The following is a 25,235-nucleotide window of genomic DNA, read 5'->3' on the forward strand; positions in this document are numbered from 1 at the left end:
CCCCCCCCGCCCCCCCGTCACCTGTTTTGTGAGAGAAGTTTTGCTTTTAACGTGGTTAAACTGGGAAACTTCGTATTTTCCAGTAGGTCGAGGCAACCCAAAGTCATGAATGAACAGCTGAAGTTCAGCTGGCTGTTCGGTGCAGAAGCAGCAGCTAATCGGCCCTGACAGCCCTGGGTGTACTTTTTCCAAACAATCTGTTAGATAAAAAGTGAACGCCACACGGTGTGAGGATCAGCGGTCTGTTCAGACAATTTCACTACGGCCCTTCTCTGTCTCAGCTGAGCCGTGGAGCCCCCACACTGCACTGCAGAGGAGGCACATGGCTGTGTTGTGGTTTATCTACTCCAAACTTAGTTGTGAGTTTGGTTTAGGTTAAGTGTTTTTATCATTAGAACACAGCATGAGCCAGAACGTTTGCTATTCATTTAAACAGTTGGAACAGAAGATGAGCAAACGGTGTGACCTCATACGTAATGTTTACTCGTAGGGATTTTTCTTAATATTCCTACTCCTGCAAGTGGAGGAATTAATATAACAAAGTACATCCCTAACAAGTTGTTGGTTGTTACATTCATTTTCATGGCAGGGAGGGAGGTATTGAAATTCTCGTATTGCAGAGATCCATCAAGCTTGTGTTGCTTTGGGTCTGTCTTTGGATTGCATAAAAGAATGCACATTTCTCTCTGTAAATAGGTGCAGTGTGATCTAGCTATCTGCAGCAAAAACACTGGGTGGGGAAGGCTCTCTCATCCTAAGAGAACTAATGTTGGATTTGATACTGTGTCCATCATGTAAGTCTAAATCAGGTTTGCATTGAGCTAGTGCCAGTGGATAGTTGCTCTGCTGCACCGCAGTGTACTTGCTTGTGTTGATGGAATTTCTTTCTGTCCTGACCCCAAATAGCATGTGGCCTGACTAAAGGAGGGATGTAACACAAGCAAAATGATCAGAATACCACGTACCCCTCTTATTAGTTATCTGGTTTTAAGCACTAAACTGGAAAAAATGTTACACGTTTATTTGCTTTGTCTGCTGTGATGCTTTTTGTGTATTAGTGATGTTCCTTAAAGTTCCTTCTTGGCTCCAGCATCTTTTGGGGATGGGCAGGCACATCTCCAAGAACTCTGTCAACTAGTGATGTCTACATCAAAAGAAAGCAATACTTGTAAGTGATGTGGAAATCATGAGCTAGCATACATGCCCTTGTAACTACCTGAACTGAATTCCCATCCACCTTATGTTCCCTTTCTTCCACTCCTCCCAGCTTTCTTCCTGTGACAAGTATACCTACCTGAATGGTAGAAGGCAGCTTTTATCAGTTCATGACGCATTTTTCAGTCTCCTTATATTAATAAAAACAGTTAGTGGATGTTATCAATAAAATGCAAATAAACCCTGGACAGTATAGTATGTAATCCTAACCTCCTTATTAAGTGGGAAATACTTTGCTTCCTAAAGAGTTTCTGGTTAGTATGTATCAGCTCTGAAATTCTGTCACTTTTTGATCACACAGATGCTGCTGCTTTTGAAATCAGTTGGCTTCAGAAGCAGCCTGCTCTAGTTACTGAAGTGAGATACGTCATCGAGTGAAACTTGTGTTTGTTTTCTGAACCTGTCTGGAACGTTGCTGATAAAAATTTCTGTCCTGACAAGTTAGACACTCTATTAAGAAAAAAAGGAAAGAAAACCAGTTATTTTTAAAAAGTCATTGTTTTCCTTGGATTTTTGTTTCAGAGGCCTTCTGTTCCTCATCTGACATTGGCCTTCTTGGATACTTTCGATGTATAGAGAAAGGATAATTCTCTAATTCCAGGGTCATCTTCTGGTCCAGCTTTTCATGTACAGTCCTCTTATAAAACTCCTAAGTTAATAGAGTATTAGTTTCTTGCATGAGAGTTTTTATTCTTATGACCTTGTCAGTGAGCTGCTGAGCCTAACAGAGTTCTACTGCAGTATCCAACAGTACTAAATAGAAATGACAAGAATCTACTGAGGGTTTTTATCGGGATCTTGCTTTTTCCACTGACTTTTTTGCTAACCCTTTTACCCCTGTGCATGGTAAGAGTGATCGTGTAAAGTGTATTTGTTTTATTTTACTCACAGAGAGAGAATGTATGTGAAAGCAGTTAGCAAAATTTATGCTCATATTGTTCAACGCTGTTTCACTCTAGAAGATTCTTACTTTGAAAAAATTAACTTTCAGTCATATTTATTGTTTTCAGAAAGCTTTTGAATTTTAGCACAGAAAAATTACTAGGACCTAGTAAATGCCTTTTCTTTGCTTCTGAAATTCCATTTTAATGAGCTATAAACCCATTGTTTGCTGTTTCTTGCATAGTCAGTGTGACTCTGGTTGGTGTATCCAAATATCTCAACATAAACATTTTTAGTGAAGACTGAGTCATATGCCTACCAAAGCAACGGCAATAACTTTCAAAAACAGAGCAGTAAACAAACTCTAATTTGGTTATAAGTTTTTATTTATCTGATGTAATTTTTCCATATCATTAAGTCCATGTGGATGGATAGTAATAAGGTAATGAAACAGCCCTTAAGCATATTTTTGCCCTTGGTATGCAGCTTGTGATTCCTGCTTAAGTCTGCAAACCTCCTAGCTTTGGACACAAGTTAACTTTTGTTATTCCATTATATTCTCTGTAGGAGTGCCCCAGGGATCCACAATCCAGGTGCTAATGAAAAGCATATTGTCATCAATTAGGGAAGGCAGGGAAGAGCCCGGTGCTCTCAGTTGTGAGAAGATGACATTTGATTATTGTCTGATGTAACTCCATCTTCCGCCTAGTTAAAACAGCAGATTCCATGTATTTAAAATAGCAAATGACCTCAGCCTTCCACTAGTTACCAAAACCTTACATCATCCATGGGTAAGGATGCTCTGCAGTAGTTCTGTTGACTTCATAGGGAAAGGTCCTAGACTAGGAAGAGAAATGTTAAGTATTTGAGGAGATTTCAGCTCAGGCCTCTTGATGAATGTCGTCTTTATTCTGTAATGCTGGACAAAGCTTAGATGATACCTCATAAAGAACAGTATGTAGGATCTGAGTTTGTCTGTTCCAGATAGGTTAAACGTAACCTGGATTAGGTGTGGGGAAAGGAGCCATGCTGAAAGGGGGCTGGAGAGCCTGTTGTACGAGAGTTGACTAAACGGGTTTAGCTCATGTAGTCTAGTAAGACTGATTACGATCTATAAATACAGTAGTGGGATAAACGAGAATGAAGCGCTGTTTAAGTCAAAAGAAAAAAAAAGGTAAAGCACCTGTAAATATGTCTGCGCTACATATGAGAAAATGTTTTCCAAAATCTTCCTGTTTCCGTTCTGGGGACAGGAAACCTTACTTCCTTATGCTTTGTAAACTAACGGAAAGAATTTTATAATGTGATACCTGTTGCAGGTGGGGTTTGCAACTGGTGATTCAGGGTGTTCGTTTCAGTCTTTAAGGGATTTATGAATGTATCTTACTACAGCTCCCTATTAGAAGTTGCATTCTCCCCACTTTACAAAGGGGGGAAAATGAGATGACAGGACTTGTCTGATGCCATACATTAAAACAGGTAAAGAGAGACAGAAGAACTAGAAAGTGAGGTCATCCTACTTCTATTCCAGTGTTGTTGCCTATAGGAAAAAGTGCCTTGCTTTTAGAGATATTTGTCATCCAGCAAGAAAATTGCAACCGAAGTATATGGGTGACTTACCCGAATTTTGAAATGTGAGACTTTGGGCAGCTTTCACTGAGGAGCCAGAGAACTAGCCCAGAAATAAGTTGCCGCAAACTGATGTTTTAAATGATTTAAAGGACAGGTACTGGAATTTATTTTACATCGCGATTTTTAAATATACTGAATTTTAGAAGACTTCATAGGCCAAATCATGCTAGATCATTAGTCTGTTGTAGAAGGTCTAATGAAGTTACTTAGCCCTTAATCAAGACTTTAGGTCTTAACTTTTTTGCATTAAATGTTCAGTAACACTTCAGTACTTTTACAAAGTTGCTTGCAAAGCTGTAGAGCTACACAACATTCTGCTTTAACATTTCTAAAAAAAAAAAAAAAATCTTTTTTTATTTGGTTCTTGAATTCCCCTCTCCCATCTAATAGGAGTTTAACGTTTCTGAACTAGGTGATAAATCATCATGAGGATAGTCTGTAAAACTTCTAGAGACACTTTAGTAAAACTGTGCTAAAGGCCATCAGTGATGCTGACTAAACCTAGTATTATAATGTAGCATAGTCCTGTTCAGTATAGTCAAAACCTTTTATATTCTTTCAGCCATTTGCAGGTGTCAAAGAGATGCATTTCTGTAACTGAGGTTTCTTGGATATGTTATAACTGAATGGAATGTTTTGGCAACTGATAAAAGTTTTGGGTTTTAAATATGTTCCATGACATTGTCAGCCTGCAAATGTGATGTAATAAAATATATCGTGGTCTTGTATTCTTAACAGATCTAAATCAGAAAGCATTAATTTATGTTATTCTTTATCGAAATTGGTGGTGCAATGGGAATTTTAATGAGTGTATGTGACCAGTGAGATAAAAGACACTACCTATGGCTTAGGAAGTTTTTGAACTACGAATTGTTGAAGGCCAGAAGAGTATTCTGGGGAAGTGCTAGTGCACGGTTGCTTCCCCCCCCCCCCCCTTTCTTTCGCCCCCCCCCCCCCCCTTTTGCTGTTTCCTAGGCATCTGCTACTGGCCACTGTAAGAGTCGGTGTTCTGGGCTAGGTGGACCTTTGGCATGATTTAGTGGAATTAGTCTGTTACACGGGCAGAGTAAATAATTCTGCAGTATTACCTGAACTTTCCAGTAGTTCATTTATTATGTTGTCTGACTGCTACACTTTGTGATCGTTTCCGGTAGTTTCATTGCTGATATACAGAGAAGTCTGTATTCCTCAAAACAAGCTTGTGTATGTGCTTCCTATCGTTAGTCTTTTCTGGAATTTTTTTGAAGACTGAAAAGACTGCATCATTGCTCTTGAAGCTTCCTTAAAAAAAAATACATAGTATAACAAAACTTGGAAGATTTCAGCTTAAAAGCTACAAAATGTGGAGGCTGACTTGCCAGATTACATTCACAGAGAATGAAAATGTGCTTATATTAGTAACCTTTGTGCTTGCCTAAAATATTATTGTTTTTACTGTTTGCTTTTGTAGCGCTAATTTAACATCATGGCTTTCCAGTTCACTTGAATATGCAGTAGCCCATGCTGTGCTGATGTTCAGTTCACTCACGTTCACTTCTAGAAACTTTTCAGTGAAAATACGTTGGATGAAACAAACACAAATAGGTGGCAATTGGTTATAGTGCTTAGAATAGCTTAGGAGACAAAGGTTGAGAAACACTTCAATTAAGGTCTACTCTTTGGGGCTTTTTTAATGTTTTACATAGCTAGTGCTCCAATATGCTGCTCTTCAGAAGAGTCAAGGCTCTGACTTAAATTAGCCATTGAAGAACTTGATTGGACTTCACCAGTACGGTTGACAAATATTTTAATTAGCTTACTGGATTTCAAAAGACAGCACAAGTTCTTTTATTATGCTTCTCTCTTCTTTAAGGTTGATTTTACATTTTTGTATACTTCTAAACAAGTTACATTGCCAAGTTTGGCTATCTGAATTATTACGCAGTGCACATGAGTATGTACGTATTATATAATGATAGGTGTTTCAGGTGTCACTTTGACTCAAAGCAAACACTCTCTCTCCAGAAAGTTTGTTTCTACAATAAATGTTACAATACCAAATGTATTTGTGCTCCTCTTTTTGGCTGTGATCCTTTGTTTTTTTTCTTTTTTTGAACAAGAATACTCAGGAGATAGTTTAGCAGAGCTGACAGTGAACTTGATGTACATTATATTTAACTTTACAAACTTAACATTAAGCTCTGTTCAGACATAAAGGTTGTAGCTGAGGTGCCGGCTGCTGTTGTATTTTGTTAGATTACTGAACTACAAAGGTGTTAAAGACTTCCAAGTGAGGTAGAGGGGATGGAAGATCAGAGTTCTTGTTCTGCAGAAGCTAGCGTCAGAGCTTGGTTAACTTCTTGCCTATTTACATGCTTTAAATAAAATAAAAAAGTCAAGTCAGCCTGCACTGTCAGTATGCTGCTGATCTACAACACCAGCTTTTTGGAAACTTCAGTTGGTTCAGTAGCTTTGGAGCTAGTGGCAACGCAGGTTTACAAGCAAAGCCTAGCTGCCTGTGGGTTTCACTGGTTATGGTGAAGACTTACCTCTCGCTCAATAACAAGAACACCTCAATGAAGACTAGTCACAGTGATACCTAAGACTTACTTTTCTTGAAGTTCACAGTTGTTTTAAAACTGTTCTTTGTGTAGGCTCTTACATGTTTTGCATGAGATAGTTTAACTCAGCCCAAAGCAATTTTTTAAAACTATATGGTTATAAATTTCTAAGATGATGATGAATGGGTTCCTTATAACTAGCTTTATCTGTTGCATGTGTATAAATTGCATGAGTAAGAAAAATAGCAGTGAAAGGATTACTGAACCTAGTAAAACTGGAATTTAATAGCTGGAGCTTTTTTTTCTTAAAGCAGAGATTGAAATTTACTGCCATCCAGTTGTAAAAGAATTTTTGCGCTTTTAGCAACTTAAAGGTATTGAAGTAAGGCAACAAGCTATATTTCTCTGTCTTATAAATAACCTTATGAATGATACACGAGACCTTACATAAACTTAGATTGAAAGCTCATGAAATAATGTAAATGTAAGGGCAAAAGAAATTAATAGGTTTTTTTTAAAGTACAACATCTATTACTTTTTTTTATTAAGGGAAACAAAATAAGTTAGGTGGAATATATTTTGTTTGTCTCTTTTGTTTTCAAGGTTTGGCTTGAGCAACAAGTTTGATACAGAATTTCCTTCTGTTCTGACAGGGAAGGTAAGTGTGAGATTAAACTGTTCTTTTAAATGGAAAGATCCAGTGCATCCAGTGGTTTCTGTGTTACAAATACGTGCTCATGAATCCGCAGTGCAGGCCAGCACTGCATTGAAGACTGTTGAATTAACTCTGTCCTGTGTGAACTGGCTGGTTGATGACCAGTCCCTACAGTGTACTTTGAAACAAGAAAAAATGACTTGCAGCGATTGCTATCATTGTTGGCATTCTAAACACAGAAAAGCTCAACATGGCATCATACTGTTTTCATGCAGGCAACCTACATGAAAGCAAGACTCGCTTAACCTTGCTCTATAGATATCTGGAGTTTGTGCTACCTCCTGAGTGAATTAAATTATTTCAAATGCTACACCTCTCTTTTTAATATCTGTCAAGCCTTGAGTTTATATTTAGACAGATCCCTGGAAGAGAATCTTGTTTTATCTGAAGCTTTAAGGAACAAAACATTATAGTGTTAAATCTACAAATTAAGTAGGTTTTTAGTACATTTTCAGAAATATAATAATTGTTCTGAAAATTAGTGGTGACAAGTCTCTTGCTTTCTCTGGAGTCCTGTCATCTTACTAAATGCGAGTTTAATAAATATTCATTTGTAGCTATTACTTAATGAAATCTTGTAACAAAATTCTTGGTTATCGTCCTAAATTCTTTTCATAATTGTTTTAGTTTTGGGGTTTTTTTAGACTTTTAAATTTCGAATTCTTTTTCTCTTGGATTTTTTTCTTTCTGCTGTTTCACTCTTTAGTGCTTTTCTTTTGCTTTATTTTATATCCTCCTTATGTATCTTTTCCAGAATTTGTAAGGATAAAGTTTATTTGGCTCTTACTACCTTCTCTAATGTGATACCATACAGCTACACTACCTCTGCAGCCTCTTGCAGTAGCTGTTGAGTCATATTAACAATATACTAAAATGCAGCTGGATGGCGTCTCCTGGTTCTGCCAAATCCATCTGGGGTTTTTCTCCTTCATTTTCACCCCAGAGTATAATGAATAAGATACTTGTGTCGAATTTGTCCAGCTTTTTTGACAGCAGTGCAATTGAAAAGCAGGTTGCTGTTTGGAGGTTTTGGTTGTTAAAAGGCAGCTTGGGAACTCTGGCCTTGCTTCAGAATCTCACTGAGCTCAAAAGGAAGAGTCTTACTAATTCCATAGTGTCTGATGTGAGGACTGGTGATAATACCATTTGCATTTCACCTTGCATGTCTGAGGTTTATTCTTTTCTGCGAAGCTCGCTCTGATCACTGAAAAGCCACAGAATACTTTTTGGAAATAACAATTTTTATGTTCTTTTAGTCCAGTTGTACTTTGTTATAACTAAGCCTACGGAAAATACCTAGCAGGGAATGTTAAAACTTAATTTGATTATATAATTTCATCTCTTTCTGTCTCTAAAATATATTTGTGTGTATTAAAAAACCAAAACAAACCCAACCCCCCAAACCTACATTTTTTAATACTAGCATCAGTGCCTGTCACATTTTCCACTTGATTGTCCTCCTCTCTTGTTAAAGACAGTGAACAAAAGTTTAATTTAAAGTTCGGTTCACTGCTTGGACGTAATTTAGCAAAGAGAGGAAAGAGGAAGTTCTTTTCTTCTACTTGGCATTTACCCTTCTTGTTCTATAGATCTAATCAGTGACAGCATAAATCACGTGAGCAGGGATTTGCTGTATATAGGTATGCTTCTTCTGTTGAGAATCTTGATATCCTGTTATCTTTTTCTCATATGTGGATTTGAGGGGCTTTCTGAGTAAGAAGACCTTGAAAATAAATCAGTTCCCTTTTGTGAGGGGAAAACAGCAATCAAATGAGGTAGTAAACACATTTTTCTAACTGCCTACCACACGCTGCCGTGAAAGACATTAAAAACCACAGTTGTGGGTTTTTTGGTTTCTAATACTTTCTTGAATTGCAAGAAATAAAAAAATCAGCTTCTTCCACTGGTTGTGGCAGTCAATCACCTTTATCGCTATTGAAAATGAAAACTCAGTCAGTTTTTTCCAGTAAGTAGGTTTTCTTCAAATACCCTGATAAATAATTCACAGTAATAAGCATTGTAGTCAATTGATACACCACTTCAAGATCTTTTACTGTTCTTAAAATACAAATTTTTACTTTTTATGAAATCACAATTTATGAATAGCATAGTGACTGTTTATATTAACAGTTTGTGATTAAAATGTTTACTACGAACTTGCATTAGTACACCGCTAGTATAGGGCAATGTCATAGTTTACTCAGAATGTCTGTGTAACATTAAGTTTAATGGCTTTGTTGTCCACTGTGAATTGACATTAATAATGTACTCCGTCTGCTAATGGAGTGTAAAAGATGAAGCCATTAGGTGGGCTTGACAAATTTCTCTATGGTATTGTTTTTCCTTTTAATAAATACAGATGAAGATCTAGGTTTTTAAACACAGGATGAAAATCCATCCAATGCACGATAAAAATCCTAAATAGATAAATCTATCTAGCGACACCTTTCTCCCAGAAGCACTGACTTTTTGGATTTATGCCACTGTGTACTCTTAGGAATTTACTTAAGCTTCCTGACCCTCAGTTTTCCCATCTACATAATGATGATAGTAAACTTTCTGCTTTTTTTTTTTTTTTTTTTTTTGTAAATCTGAAATACACCACCTTCTTCACCCATCTGCCCTACCTCCTTGTCTCCCAGTTTTCACAGATTCTGGATAGTTATTGTAAATTAGCCTAGAGCTAAGATGCATGTAATTACATCTTAAATATTTAATTGAGACACGTTTGTTGCTCTTTTTTTGGGAGAGGTGAATGTGTGTATTTGAGGATAAAACATAGGCAATAAAACAATAAAGGAAAGGAAAATAGCAGGTAGGTCAGATGTTGGGCCTAGCTAATTCAGCTAGATTGACTTAATACTTATCTTGCAGGATGAGATGCAAGCTTCAGCTGGTTTATAAATACTGAGCTAGGCTTTCGAACAGTGCATTCTTTTCAGCGGAATATTGTAAGAAAAGGTTTGACTACACTTAATACAGAGGCAATATTTAACTTTTAATAACGTGATTGGACTTTGGCCTAAATTTAAATTCTGGCTAAATTTAAATTCTGTGTGCTACAGTTTTATAGGATTATTAATTCTTTTAAAACAAGCATTTAAAAGCTCTTAACAAAATACTCTTTGTGATATATGGCACAATAGCACACGCTGCTCCAGGTGACAAGAAAATGATGGAGGCAGTGAACCTTAAGGAAGAAAGTGGAGTTTCCTGCCCTGATCTTAAAACAGTAAGGGTCCTATACAGAGATTACTGTGCAGTGCAGGGAAATGTAAGCCATAAAATGTGCTCTTGGTATTGTGATCCCATTGCAACATGTGATTGATAGGGTTTGTGATCATGATGATTGAAGGAGAAAGATCAGGCCTGCTGGGCTTTACTTGCTCTCTTCCTGTGTTTGTAGATTCTCTTGCATCCTGTTGTAAAATATTATGACACCCCCTCCTTTCCTTTTATGTTTTTTTTTTTCCCCTCCCTTAAAGACCTAAAAGGAACTAACGTCTCTTTACAAGGTGTACTGCACAGCCAGGAGCTATGTACTTATCTCATTCTTTTCAAGACCCAGACAGAAACTTTCCAAGACACTTTCCAAAATTACTCAAAACTAGACTTTCTTAGGGAGCTTTCTTTGTGCAGGAGGCGCTGTTAATTCTCTGTTTGTTTGAAATACATTAGTCATTTCATATTAACCTTTCAATATCTGCACCTGCAAAAAAGGCAAGATTTAAATAATTTTAAATTATTTATCAACAAAATTCTTTGTTTCATTTGGATACCATTTTATTATTAAATTAGAACAGTTATTTTATTTACAGATGTTTCGTTCTTTGTCACTGTGTAACAATGCTTAACTGTTACTGGACTGTAAACTGAGAGCAATAAAACTGTGTTTTACTTCTGTTTATCACAGAATGAGGCTTATCTTGGTCACCGGTTCCTTTAGTTTCAAATAAAGATGTGTTATTGACTGACAGAAATATTTATTGTGATTACATTTCCTAAAGGGAAAAATATATCCAATAGTTTGGGTTAGCCGAAACCATCTTAAGTAATTTCATCTTATGTTGCAGCTAAGAGATTCACCTTTATTTGGTGCATTAGCAGGTAGTGGAGGTGCTTTCATAATACTATATTAAGGTAAACATCATACCAAAATTTCTGAAATAGAAATTTTCTCTGTTTCTCGGTGGCATCTAAAGTTGGTTTCTAGTTTAGCCATTTGCAGTGTTGTGCTCTACAGGAAGGAGGGTACTTCAACATCGTTCTTACGAAGTAGCATCAAACTGTTAACTTGATGTGAACAGGGCTCCCTTAAGAGTAGCACAGAAATAGGGAATCTCACCATCTCAGTGCTTTATTAGGTCCCAATTTTTTCTGCCAGCTGTGGTCTAAGAATCTGGTTGACTTCTTTTCATGTTGGGTGTTACCACTGATGGTAAGGTTTCTTCATGTTAAACTAAATTCTAGACTGCGATTCCATTGTCTTTGGTGGGTTTGTACAGCTGCATTTTGGGGTTGGGGTGTGCTGCTGACAGGGTCCAGTAAATTTTCTGTCTAATAGAAAAGGAAACATTCTCTTTTCTTAGTGGGATTCATTGCAAAAGTACGAATGGGTCATGAAAAAAAAATACTTATTTTTATCTTTCAAATAAACAGATAGAATGATACATGTACAAATTTCAAAAGACTTCTCAAAGAAAGTGCCGTTTGTATATATCTAAATGTTAGGAACATGTAAACTTCCTTAAGCCTTGAGAATGCCAACTTGTTAATGTACGTAGTCTCAATTCACTTTGAAGCATGTCGGACTGCAGAAGCTGTACAATGTTACTTGTACTGCACACAACCAACCCAGTTGTACTTTACTACAAAACGTTCCCCCACGTTGGAGATGAAATGGTCTTGCTCACGTGCATCTGATATTTGTTATATCCTGAACACAAGAGCTGGCATTGGCAGAGAGATCTGTAAAACCTTCTGTTTCAGATACATGCAGGTACAGGCTAGTTTTCCACATTACAATGTGATTTTTTTTTTTTTTCCCCTGTTCATTGAAAATGTCCCAATACGTGGGATCTCTGTTTCTTTTTGCCATTTTCTTCCTTTCTTTTTTTTTTTTTTTAAACTAACGTGTCTATTGTAAAATATATTGAAATGTTGATGTTCCAGTCAGTCTAAAGAAAATTCTTTTGCTTGCTCTATTTGTATATGGAAAAAGAATTATAAGACGGTCTATTTAATGGGGGGCCTGTATAATTACAAAAGAAATACTTTCTGTGTACTTATTAATTCCTGCTATAAAATAATCACAATGTTAAATTACGTTCTTATATTACTAACTGTAGGCCTGGCTTGTGTACAAACCCAGATGACCTCTGACTCTGTACTGCGTGGTGATCTGAATGGCCAGGAAACAGATGCTGTATTTATTTACTCCCTTTCCTGCAATGTTTTAATGAATTTAGCTCTTGTGAATAGGCGGAGGTAGCAGAATCAGGTCCTCTCCATTTCCTGTCCCATAGTTTTGCTCCTTTGGTGAAAGGAGTCTTTGTCACTAATTTAATGCTTTTGTTGTTGTTGTTACCCTTGTTTGCAGAATCAAACGGACAGAGTTGGGCTTGCTTGGTTGGAAGGATTATGTCGTAGTTGCACAGCTTTGTATACAGACTAATTCTAGGGGTGTTTTTTTTCTTCAATATGGCAAGTAGTTAGGAAAGATTTTTTTTTTCTTTTTTTTTCTTTTTTTTTTTTTTTTGAGTTGTTGCTTGTGCCTGGCTGGTCAAGTCTATTGAAGTTGGATCTGATTATTCTGCTTTGCGTGTTCGAATGCTGGATTGTGTTACAGTTAAGAGTGCCATCTTGGAGTCAATACCACGAATCCATATTTGACTTGTCAGATGTAAGTTATTTAGATTCTGTAGAGAGATGAGGGATTTGGGGTATGTAAATAGGTAAGTGCTCTCGCCCTTTTGTAAGAAACATGCTGCTATCAGAGAAAGGAGCTTATTTCTGATAGCAAATGTGGTTTTCCACTGTGACTCTGCAGTGGCGATATATAGAAAACATTATTCTGAGTAAGCTCTGCTGAATATTCCTTGATTTAAATAAGTTGTTTTTCAACAGCTAGGCTTTATTCATAACCCTGTACAAGATGCATTTCTTTGCCTTGAATATAATCCAGTGTATGTCTTTCCGGGCTTCCCTATTTTAGGAAGCAGTTACAAGTGAAGTTGTGGCCTCATGTCGATATGGACCACTTCAGGAATTTATTTGTGGACAGAGGTCCACCTTCACCCAGGCACAGTATAGACTTGCATTGGTCTGAAATTAATTTGGACAATATTATCCTTTTTTCTACGTGACACACAAGTGTTTTTATTACAAAGCTGCCCCGCATTTCCTTGGAAAGCAGATATCTGTCATTCTTCCATTTTTTTTGGTCAGCGTAGCCAGTGCATATGTTGCACAGCTGTGTCCGTCCCACTTCTATTTTTGTTTGGGGCCACTACGTTATCAGGACAATTGATTTATTAATGGTGCAATAAATAAGGATGAGGCTGTTCATCTAAGCGATGTTTAGCTTTTTAATGCAAGTTTCTGCAAAGCATGCACTATAAATGAATTTGTTACAGGAAAGTGACTCTGCATGCTCACGGGGTGACCAGTGTTTTAGAAGGTGGGGTCATATTGTATCATGGTCTTACGCTTCATTTACATTCTAACCTGTAGAGGCAATTACTGAGAAAATACACCTGTAATGGCTTTCCACTGAAGTTTAGCATTTCTATTGCAGGTTGCCCCAGAAGAATTCAAGACCAGCATCAGTCGCGTGAATGCATGTTTAAGAAAGAATCTCCCTGTCAATGTAAAATGGCTGCTTTGTGGCTGTCTGTGCTGCTGCTGCACACTGGGCTGTAGCCTGTGGCCTGTAGTCTGTCTTAACAAAAGAGTAAGTACATGTTTCATTCTTCTTATTCTATTTATTTTGCAATTACTGATAACATTGAATTATGTTTAATAGTATTATCCCCATTTCAAAACCCTTTTTTTGTCTCACTTGCATTCAAAAGGTTATTCCCTTTTCCATTCCTTAGAAAACAGAAAAAATGTTTGTTAATGAAGTAAATTATACCAAATTACCAATTGAATTAATAGTCTTAGGAATAGCTAATCCCATCTCAGTTCAAAGAACAGGATGGAGTATGTGATAACCTAAATTTCCAGGATTTCTAAACGTCTAAGAATTGAATTAAATGAGTGCAGAACTGGACATTGACCTTCAAAGACCGCCTGAACTGCAGTGAAAATTACTTTTCCTCTTCACCCCCTCCTACCCCCACACACACCTCCGCATAAATATTTTTTTAAAATTAAAAATCACTTTTTTGGATGTAATAGTTACCATAACATTTCTGAGCTGTGGTTTATTTGACATATATTACTGTGCTGTTTCTATTAAGAACAAACACAAATTTGTTTTCTATTCAGTAAGTTTAAAGACTTCAGTTTGGTTTGGGTTTTTTTCCCCCCAACAGAAAATTGACAACTCTCTTAATCAGGTCCAAAGTAATAATTCTGAAAAGCACTTTAGCAATATCAAGTAAACATGATCCTAATTACCTCTATGGTTTACATTTAGAATTGATTATCACAGCAGTAAATGTTTAGGAAATAAATAAATAGGTATAGCGTAATGATGTTCTTTGCAGCTACATGATTTGTAATAATTGTAGCCATAAAATCTTATTATCCACAAATGTAAATAGTACGTAGGTGCACTAAGAAAAAAACCTCTCACACTTGTCAATTTAATTATAGCAAAAGATCTTAAGTTAAAAATCTGTTAAACAGTAATACTTCTGGCTTTTGAGAGTTTATGATCTTTAATAAAACAAACTGAAAGCAAAAACAAGCAATAGGCATTGCTTTTCAGAGAAGATAAAACAGAAGTGTTTTGCCTAACTTTCCAACTTGCTCAAGAAAATAACAGTTGCATTGAGTTTTTGGTTAAAAAAAAAATAATGAAGTGCACTAAATGCATGATATGTTAACTTGTTGAACTACTAATCGCTGAAGCCTACATCACTAAAAAGTTACAGGACTTGTTTTAGATCGTTTTAACTGCCTTTATAAACGTTCTTATTGCAGAGGAATACGCTTGAGATATACAGATGGAATATTTGCAGTTTTAAAACCGTATTTAATATTCTTGTGCTAGTGAAAATCTAAATAAATGCCCATGTGATGTTGTAGTATTAATATAATTCTCAAGGGTACAAATAATATGTATCAAGTAGGAGTAGGGAAAATCATGTTACTTCTGTGGGTATGTGTGTATATATATTAGAGCAATTTGATCGCTTTAACAATCACAACTATAAGATGGTTCTTAATTTTCTCTTGTGGTGGGTTGAACCCGGCCAGCAACTAAGCACCCGCCAGCCACTTGCTTACTCATCCCCCCCTGCCGCAAGCAGGATGGGGGAGAGAATCAGAAGAGCAAAAGTAAGAAAAACTGATGTGTTGAGATAAAGACAGTTTAATAAGCAAAGGAGAAAAAGGGAAGAAAACCCAAGCGATGCAAATCACTCACCACCCCCCACCAGCAGACCAATGCGCAGCCTTGTCGCTGGGCTATGGGCTACTTTGGAAAGAATAGCCCCCAGTTTTATTGCTGAGTATGACGTTACATGGCATGGAATATCCCTTTGGTCAATGCTGCTCAGCAATAGCTAAAACATTGATGTGGTATCAACGCTATTTTCGTCATAGATCTGAAACACAGCACCATACTAGCTGCTGTGAAGAAAGCTAACTCCAGCCCAGCCAGTCCCCATACACTCATCTAGCAACAAAGGGCATTATGAGATGCAAAGGCTGGAATATAAAACTAAGACAGTTGAAACAGGAAACAACATGTACTTTTTAATTCCAAGGATAGCTTCGTTGCTGGAAAAACTTACAAAGAAGTTGTGGATTCTCCACCATTAAGTCTTTGACTCAGGATTGGATAGCTTTGTATCTTTTTTTAATGAGATCGTGTAGCTCACCTACCATTATTAGCTTTAGCAAAGAAATTGGTGGATGGAATTCTGTGGCGTAGCATGCAGGAACTAGAGTAGATCATCACAGTGGTCTTTTTGTGACTTTAAAAATCACTGAAACTCCCAAAATCTTCTCCTCTCCCACAGCTGTGGAAAGAGAGAACATGAAGGTCCCATGCACTTTGTTATCCAAGAGTTGAAAATACAGGCACTGTTTGTTGTGAGCTGGAGTTCTGTGGTGGTGAGATTTTTTCAGGATTCAATAACAATTACATTAGCAAAATCCGGAAATTAGATGTACGTAAATTACGTGTTGTCAGTAGGCCACCTGTAGGGAGTGCAGCATTTGGCCACGAGAATGTGGGAGATTCTGGTTTGTTGGCTTGGCTGTGGTAGGCAAAAATACTAAATTCAAAAGGATCTCCTACTAAGTAAATGAGTTCTGGAAAGTTGCAGTCCTAAGTTAACAAAAAACCCGTGGGTGTTTTCTTTTTTTTCTGAAGAAGATCTAATGTTGAGGTGTGGGGAGTTGAAGTGGTAGGATTTCCATTTATAATTTTTCTTTTGCTTGGTTCTACTTTTATAAAACTAACTTATTTTAAATTAAGCTTAAGCCAGAAATGCAACAGTAAGATTCTTCTGGATGAGGCTGGCTACTGAACCATTTATAATACAGTTTTGACTTACTTTTTAGACTAGAAGATCAATTCAGAAGTTATTAGAATGGGAAAATAACAGACTATATCATAAGGTAAGAAAAGTTAGAGTGCTCGTTTTCTTCAGCTTTAAGAATAGTAAGTTTTTTTTGCATAACTGGCATGTAGGAATTTTGCAGTCTTGTTATAATTCCGTACTGTATAGTGATCTTAAACCTGTGTCTGAAGTGTTCCAGATCCTAATAATTTGATATTGCTAATGCTTGTTACGTTACTCATCAAAACAATGCTGTGCTATGCATTAATCCTTTCATAATTATTTTCTTAGCTTGGTTTGCACTGGAAGCTGAGTAAAAGGAAATGCGAAACTAGCAATATGATGGAATATGTGAGTATAACTTCTGTTATTTATTTGGTATTCAACATACCTATGATTTTATAGAGAAAATCCTTAACTAGTCTGTCACCTATCCAAAAAAATCTCTCAGAAAAACGTGCAGTTGATTTTGACATACACCCGTGAAGGCCACTTTTAACAAGAGCAGCCATGGCATATCTTGAGACTTAGAAATTGTCACCACTAAACATATTTTCTCTTCATAACAATTCTACATTTGCACTACAGGTACACTTGTTTTGGTCTGTAATTTGTAATGAGGGAGACCCACTGGGACGTTGTGCATTGGTGTGATTCCCGGTCACATAGTTCTTTAATGTTTATCCACTTTTTCCATTGGTATTCATAATTACTTTGATTCAAATTCTTTGTGCAGAAATATTGCATTTTTATAGTACTGTGTTTTTTGTCTGGATCTTTTTTTTTTCTTCTTTTTTGCTAGCTCTGAATTTCATAAAGTTTTAACCAAGACAGTCTGTTTAGGAAAGCAGAATTTCAAATATTTCTGTGGTCCTACTACTCCCCCATCCACTTTCATGTATAGCCATGAAGATTGTGTAGGCTTGAAGAAAAGAGATAGTCACCCCCAAAAAGTCAAGAGTCCAGAAGTCCTGTATTTCAAAATGACTGAAATCTCTGCTTTGTTATTCTGGGAAACGTTCCCTCCTTACAGAGTATCTCAGATATGTTTAGTCTTGTGTACTAGCTAATGTTGCATGGAAATTGTGCTGAAGGTTTGAACTTTTTGGTTACTGTGTTCTGTTCTTGTCTTTTTCCCTTCTTCAACAGGTAATATTAATAGAGTTCTTACCAAAATATCCCATATTTCGACCTGACTGAGGAACAGCATTTGAGCTTTCATGTTACCTGTCATTTTCTACCCTTAGTGCCTTGTAGATGATTTTGGAAAGAAGATGGTCTACTTTGCTGTGACTTAAAAATGTTCTTCAGTAGAATATCTTCCTTGCTATGTTACTTTCTTTTGTTAAGAAGAGAACAATTTGCACATTTTTTTTATGTTAAATGAGGCTTCTGTGTTGCACTCTGAATTTTTAACATTAACTGATATAGTTGCCACTAGGGATCTAACATCAGTGCTGCTTAAACTTGTTCTGAGCATGCTGCCTTATTAATTTCTATATTTGCTGTCCTCAAACATGCATCCTAATGCCATGTCATACTATATTTCATTCTAAATGTCCCAATCCTATAAACCCTCAGTAGAAATGTCCAGGTAAGCATCTAGTAGTAATGATTTTAGTATAACTTGCTTGCATAGGACTTGCAATCAACAGCACTGGTTTTGTCCTGCACTTTGCAAAATCATCATTTACATTAGGGGGTTAATTATTTTACCCACTATGGATTTGTAAATATTGACTCTTTGCATAATGTAAAGTGTGGTATGCCAAGGTTTACAGAATGTAATATAGCTCTAATTCTATTGCCAACAGTCCGACATCGTTTTATTCATTACATCTGCTAGTATCCCTCTGATTGTATAGACCCATTCACATGCTGTTTTTATGGTAAAGCCATAATGAGTTTGTACATACTATCAGATGTGTAGGGCTCAGTTGCACTTTGTTTAGTAAATGGATGAAAAATGCATAGCATTTCTGTCTTTTTTTTTAAAGTATTTCAGGTGGTGTTTGTAGCACCTGAAATAGGAAGCTTAAATACTGTTCACCTTTGAAAAAGTTGCATTTGTGGGGTAGATGGCAGCTGCTATTAGCAAAATACCCTAAAGCCTCTTTTTAAGTTAGGAATATATGGATGTCAAGTTTTGTTTTGTTTTTAAGTAAGGAAAAAAGTGTTTCATAATTGGAGACCTTCATTACTGAGGAGAAAAATTTGGAACAGCCAAATCAAAGCTGAAGTAACGCTTTCGTTATTTTTGTAGCGTGATACTACTGCAACATTATAACAGTTAAGTGACACGGCATCCTTTCCAGTGGAAATAAAATTTATCTAAATCAGAGTAGTGTTTTAAAATATGATGATAGGAGGAAGTGGATCAGTTGAAGGGGTTCATGCATATGTTTTGGCGTTCAGGCACAGTCTGAAGAGCCACAAATGCGTTGTGGAATTCACAAGTATTTTTGGATTCTTCCCTGTTTGCCTGATCTCAGGAAGGGAAGTAATTGTAGAAGAACTTCCTGTAATGGCTGGCCTGAGCAAGACCACTTGATAATAGTAAGCAAATGAAAATTGATGCAAGTTCCCTCCCTTTCCTAACTAGAAATAAGAAATCGGAATAAAAACAGCAGATGACTATCTGCAAGTTGTGATGAATATCATTGTAAGTGTCCAGGCATTTCTTTGCAGCAGCTTGACTCCTTGCGACATCATCCCAAGTTGCTTTTTAGTTTCAGGGTGACTTGGGACTTCCTCTGAATGTATTTGCATCTTTTCAGTATGCAATATTGTATTAAAATATAATATTTGTAAGACTATTGATTTCTTGTACGCAGTGTTTACAGAAGGCCAGTTTTATGCAAGTTGTTACTTCGAATCAAATTTCATGCTATTCTTACTGTACAGCTGAGGAGTGTCAGACTCCAGCGCTTGCAGTAGTTTCCAATCACAGACTGATGCTTCAGATTGTGAAATCTGTGTACTTAGTGCAGAGGTTTCATTTGACTGGTAGACTGGCGACAACTAACTCTGTAATTGCATTTGTAACATAATGAATAAAAAACTACTGTGTTGTTTGAATTTAACGTTAGCTACACCTTGCAACTCAGATTTCTATCACAGAACCAAGCAAAGTGTTCTCTCCAATTTATTTTTTTTAGGATGAGTGTTAACCGGAAGCAGAGAAAACACTTAATGGCAGAAGAATGCAGTGTAAACCAAAACTGAAATAGCACACCCAATTTTATGTATTTCCCTTACAAATAAGTTTCTGGAGTAAATGAAGGGAGCTTAGCTTAATTAACAGAACAATGGAAGTTTCTTACTGTTATGGCAGAACTTTGGTAGTAATTTCCTTTTTTTGTGTAAGAAACTCAAGGAATCTCAGCAGGTTCTTATTTTCTTCTTTATGTGACTATATTTTCAAAATGCTCTTTTTTCCGACTGAGAGAACAGGCAAGCCGAATGAGAGTTCTAGTAGTTGCCAGCGGTGAATGCTGAGCAGTGTTCAGTTTCGCTGCTGAAAGAAATCCTCTTCAGTCTGTGCTGACTTCATCGTATTCAGTTCAAAATTTCTCAACCTGATTTGTCTTGTTTCTGTGAAGTGCTGTGCCGAGCTGAGAGAATACCCTGAGCTACAGGAGCCCCCAGGCCCTCTGGGCTGCTCCCTGGCCACCCCGTGCTGCGATATGACCAGAGATCCAAGGCAGAACAAGATGGCGGCTTTGCTTTCCCACCCTCATCCCTTCATCCCCTTCCCGCGGGCCTGGCCACGTCCAGTGCCACAGGCTGCTCTGCCCGCAGCAGATTGTCTGCCCCTGGGTCTCTCCCGGGCACCGCGAGGCACTTAAGCACATAATATTAGTTTTTAAAGTTTACATTTTAAGTATGTAAATTCCAGACATTTTACTTTGTCCTTAATTATTAATTGTGTAGTCTTCAAACCATAAAAGGGTCTCTTCTTTTTGTGTTTTAGTAGGCATTTAAATATGTGGCCATAAAGCAACTAGTAAAGAATATGAGAGCCAAAACTGCCATTTACAGTAAACTCCATGTTTTAATAAGTAGATAAAATTTGCATTAAAATGCAAAACCAGCACACAGTATTATATTTGCATCTGAAAGACATAGGTTCCATAGCTTATTTAAAGATGAAGGCAGCTGTAAGTACTGCTGTGAACTCTCTGCACTTCTGTTCTGCCTACAGGTTCTTTTTTGCCTGGGCTATCCTTTGCTTTAATATAAAACAATTCCCCCTGAATGTTATCTCACGAGACTGAAAATCTCATTTCTGACAATAAGAAGTCAGCATGAATTGGTAAACCTATTTATGGAGGATACTTGTTAATTGGAGAAAGAATTTGTAGCAATATAACAGAGATTAATGTTAGCAAAGTGTAGTGGAAGTGCTAAAGAAAGTGCCTTGACTGGTTCCAACAAAAGAGAAAACATTGTGCAGAGAGTAAGGAGAAAAGGAACTAGTAACTATCAGTAGTGTGAGTTTGCAGCAGATTTTTAAAAGCAGTTACTGTCTACCAAGTCAGTGTTTAATTATTCATATAAACATGTTGACACTAACTTTCCTTTCTAGTTTTTAGCTAGCAAATATTTGGTTTTGTATCTAGGGAGTATGGAAGTTATCAAAGAATACTGGCAGAGCATGAAAGCTCTTACCTACTGATTCCCCACCTGCATCTGTGAAGTTGTTTTACTATAGGAGGGAAAAAAAAAAAGTGTTCTGAGACATGCACAGACAAGTCTAGGAAGTGTGGGTTCAGTTGTCGATGGGTGACTTTAAAACAGAAAACATTTTTGCTAAATCTAGTGTGGTCTTGATAAATAAAAAAAAAAAGTTCCTGTGCTTTCCTTGATAGGTACAGAACCCCATATGCAAAAACATAAATATATGTTTATTATTGTCCCACTGTGACAGTTTACTACATTTACTTGTCAACACACTACCATTGGAGCAATAAAAATGTCAAGCTATTTATATTCAATGTAAATAATTTATCATTTTAGCAAGTAATGTTATGTGATTCTTCTGCTTTTTTGTTTTGTTTTGTTTTCTGCTTTTGGTGTTCTTACAGTGTTGTAACATTACTTGTACTGCTTAAGAAAAGTGGTTTTGTTTAAGCTGTATGAAACTTTGTGTTCTTAACATTTTTATTATGTTTACAAGTGAACAGAAACTTTTAACTGCTTTTCATTGAAGAATTGTCAGCTCTTCTGTCTTGTTGTTTTCTCTTTTTTTTTTTTTAATTAAAATACAATTCTAACTGAGCTCGCTTTCTACAATTTACTGCACTGGCTTGTGCCATTAAAAGAAGCTGGAAGTCAGACATGCTTAATCACTTGGAGACATTTTTCTTTAATTAAATTTAAAGATGAAAACCTTTTGAATAGCGCAATGTGTTTATGGAAAAAAAATCTTCTGCGTCTCTCCCTGTAGCAGTGTGCAGATCAGCTGCGAATGGAACGGCAATAGTGGTGGGTTTTCTTTAAATGAGACACGTTTCTGGTATGGCCAGATCAGGTGCTTGTATTGGGACTTTAAGTGTGGTTTGGCTGTTTAAAGAACAAGACTTGGAAAGCTTAGAAGGCTTTCCAAAAAAGAAAACTGCAGAATGATCGCATTTCGTCTTCCAGATAATTTGGTTGGTTGGCTTACAGACCCTCTGTTGTAAGGACTGCTTGTAGGAGTCTCTTGCTGCAGCATTCCTCTCTGAAAAGCAGAGGGTTTTCTCCTATGCTATCGTAGTTGCACCTCAAAGGGAGCCTAACCTGAGCATGGGTCGTGTGTGTTAGCGAAATAAATCATTGGCTTACACAGAGGATTGTGAACGTAGGACAATGCAGCCTTTTGTGTGTGTTAACAGGCTAGCTTTGTAGCTGTGAAAGCAGGACGTTAAAATTAAAGCCTTTGGCTCATCCCTGAGGGAAAAATACTGCATTCCTGAAATGGGCATGTGCAATGTTTTTGTTGAAAGTTGGTGTCCTCAGTTGTTTTGGACAAATACGGGAGCATCTGGGTTGACATGCTGTTTAAGCATGGAACTGTTAACTGAATATTGTTTGAGAAATTTAGAGAATGTTACTGTGGTGTTAGGCCGAATACAGGAGCGTTGGGCTGAGTCAGGAAGTTAATCCCCTGTTAGGGTTTATGAGATGTAATTGCCTAGACAACTAGCAAAGGTCCATTTTAAGAATATTTGGGATTTGGCCCCGACTTCTACTATTGGAAGGCACTTTCAGAACTGCTCGGTAGTGAAGCTTACTATAATGTCTGTGACAATGTATTCATAATTCTATACATCTGTCATGTCAGTATTGTTCTTCAGCCTAAATAGTTGAGGTGTTCCAGCTGAGTTTATTTTTCTAGTTAAGCTTATAGAGACGTAAATCCTCTTAGTCTTCATTTGCTACACAAAATGAAATGTTAGTCTCCTCTCAAAAGCAAAGTTCTCTGTTTCTGATCATCCTGCTTGCATTTGCTTGCATTTATTGCAGTTTGAATTAATTTTCCTTGAATAGGGGTGACCAGAAACAATCGGATATACCAGATAATGGCTCATGGCTGAGGCACCAGGTATTTCCATGTAGATAGTTCCCTCTCTTCTGTGAAAATAATGTGATCCATTAAATTTAAAGGATCACATTTGTCTCCTTAATGGCTGTATTGTATTTCTGATTCGTAGCCATTCTGTGATAAATTTGGGACTTTGTCTCCTGAGTCACTTCTAGTTTGTACGAGCTCCCAACAGACACTCTCATTACTAGTCCCATCAGTCCAGACTTACCATTTGACACTTTATACTGTTGAATTTCTCGATACTTACATTACAGTGATCCTCCCAATCCTCCAATTCTTCTTGTATATGCGCTCCCATTCCTCCTGTAAAAAAATCTTTGTCACTGACTGATTCCATCTGCAAAGTTAACAAAAATGTTTTTACTAAAAAGATTCATTCCAAGATTGATGCCTGAATTCTGCTTGTAATTTTCTAAAAGCCCTTTTACTTAGTCCCTTACCTGATTTAAATTTTTCTATTATTTCCCCATCCGACTGAACCAGTAATTTCCTTGTAGTTTATCTGGTAGATCTAACCTATTTGGACTTGTTGATTTACACCTCTCTATTTTGTAAACATGTGAACAGGGCAGATTTGGGTCTAGGCTAAACTACTGAATTTTCTGCATTTTCTGTAATCAGTGGATCTGTTGAGAGGATCATCCTTTTAATATATTCACATTTTTTTTCATATGCTTTATATAAACCGTATGATCCATAGTAGCCTCCTTTTGAATATTAAATCAAAATTTCTGCAGGAAATAGCTTTAGATATCTAAGTTCACTGATAACAAATACGACCTGAGATTTCTGCTAGAAAAAAACTTTTTAAGAACACTCCGGGTCACCTGGGATATCCAAAATTGTAACAAAATTGGGAGGAGGAATTACAGTAGCTCTCAGACTAAAAAGAATTTAAATTAAAAGGCATATATTAAACAAAAGGTAATGACTGATCTGTATTTAGTGTAAATTATGTGATGTGCAAGCCTAAATGAGTAATTGAAAATTACTGGTTCTCCAGACAGTATCTGCAGGGATGTCATGGACATTGATGACAATGAAGCGTCTGAATAGGGCAACAAAAGTAAAAAGGGAGTTCTCATTTTGGCAGTATTGTAGACAATGCACTAACGTGCCTAGTGGTTGTGATGGGTGCCCAATTTGAGATGCTTTGAAGCCATCTGACTTGCAGAATATGGTCTATTAGGACTTTCTGCAAACAATAACATTATGGTTGAGTGCATAAAATGGCTCGGAGTGCCCAAATAATAATGGGAATGGCTAGGAGAAACCACAGCGATACAGTACAGCTCAGCAATGCAGGGCAGCTCATGAACTTAATTCCACACTAGTTTCCTACATACCTGAACATTTCATCCTTCGTCAAAGACGAATTTAGTTTGACCTTAAAATGACAGTCTGTTGGATAGTGAAATCTGCAGCCACAGAGGGTCAGTCCACATCTTAATCTGAGCTAGATTATGAAGTGCAAAATTGTAAAATGAAATCTAAGATGACAGTTATCCTAACTGCTGTTTCCATCAAAGTACAAGTAAGTTCCTTTCAAATCTAATTCAATTCCTATTGGGTTTTTTTTTTTTAGATAATTCTCAAGTGCTTGTAAGGTTCAAGTGCTGTTTTGGGACCATCTGGGGAAAAAAAAAAAACAAAACAGCTATTGTAAAATCTGTTAATACGCAACAAGAGTTGTTGGCCCCTGCTGAGGCTCTTCGTATGAGTGGCAATTTTCCACCGCTGTGTGAGTTAATCAGAAACCATTGGTAGTGTATGACCAGGGGATCTCAGGGGCCGTCTCTCGATGTACTTCGGGGGTCCTGTGGAACAGTTGTCTAATTCCTATTCCAGTTGCTACGGTGAGCATTTGTTCAGCACTTCTTTCCACCTGTAGCAGAAAGCAGGGGACAACGAGGAGGAATGGA

At 37.0% G+C, this 25,235-nt stretch overlaps 1 protein-coding gene across 1 annotated transcript; it reads left to right on the forward strand.

Annotated features, from left to right (window-relative positions):
• The first annotated feature begins 714 nt into the window (after positions 1 to 714).
• On the forward strand, positions 715 to 20,412 carry CHIC1 (cysteine rich hydrophobic domain 1). The gene is made up of 6 exons (XM_009273429.2): positions 715 to 794; positions 6,873 to 6,927; positions 13,781 to 13,936; positions 16,726 to 16,782; positions 17,016 to 17,075; positions 17,874 to 20,412. Coding segments are annotated over exons 1-6 (381 nt in total). The 5' UTR covers positions 715 to 792; the 3' UTR covers positions 17,925 to 20,412.
• The last annotated feature ends 4,823 nt before the right edge of the window (positions 20,413 to 25,235 follow it).

The sequence above is a fragment of the Aptenodytes forsteri genome, unplaced genomic scaffold, assembly GCF_000699145.1.
Source record: "Aptenodytes forsteri isolate BGI_AS27 unplaced genomic scaffold, ASM69914v1 Scaffold191, whole genome shotgun sequence".
In the NCBI taxonomy this organism is placed as follows: Eukaryota; Metazoa; Chordata; class Aves; order Sphenisciformes; family Spheniscidae; genus Aptenodytes; species Aptenodytes forsteri.

Coding starts and splice junctions, on each gene's coding strand:
- CHIC1 (XM_009273429.2), top strand. Junction 16,783..17,015: donor ATAACAGACTATATCATAAG/GTAAGAAAAGTT, acceptor TTATTTTCTTAG/CTTGGTTTGCACTGGAAGCT. Junction 17,076..17,873: donor CTAGCAATATGATGGAATAT/GTGAGTATAACT, acceptor CTTCTTCAACAG/GTAATATTAATAGAGTTCTT.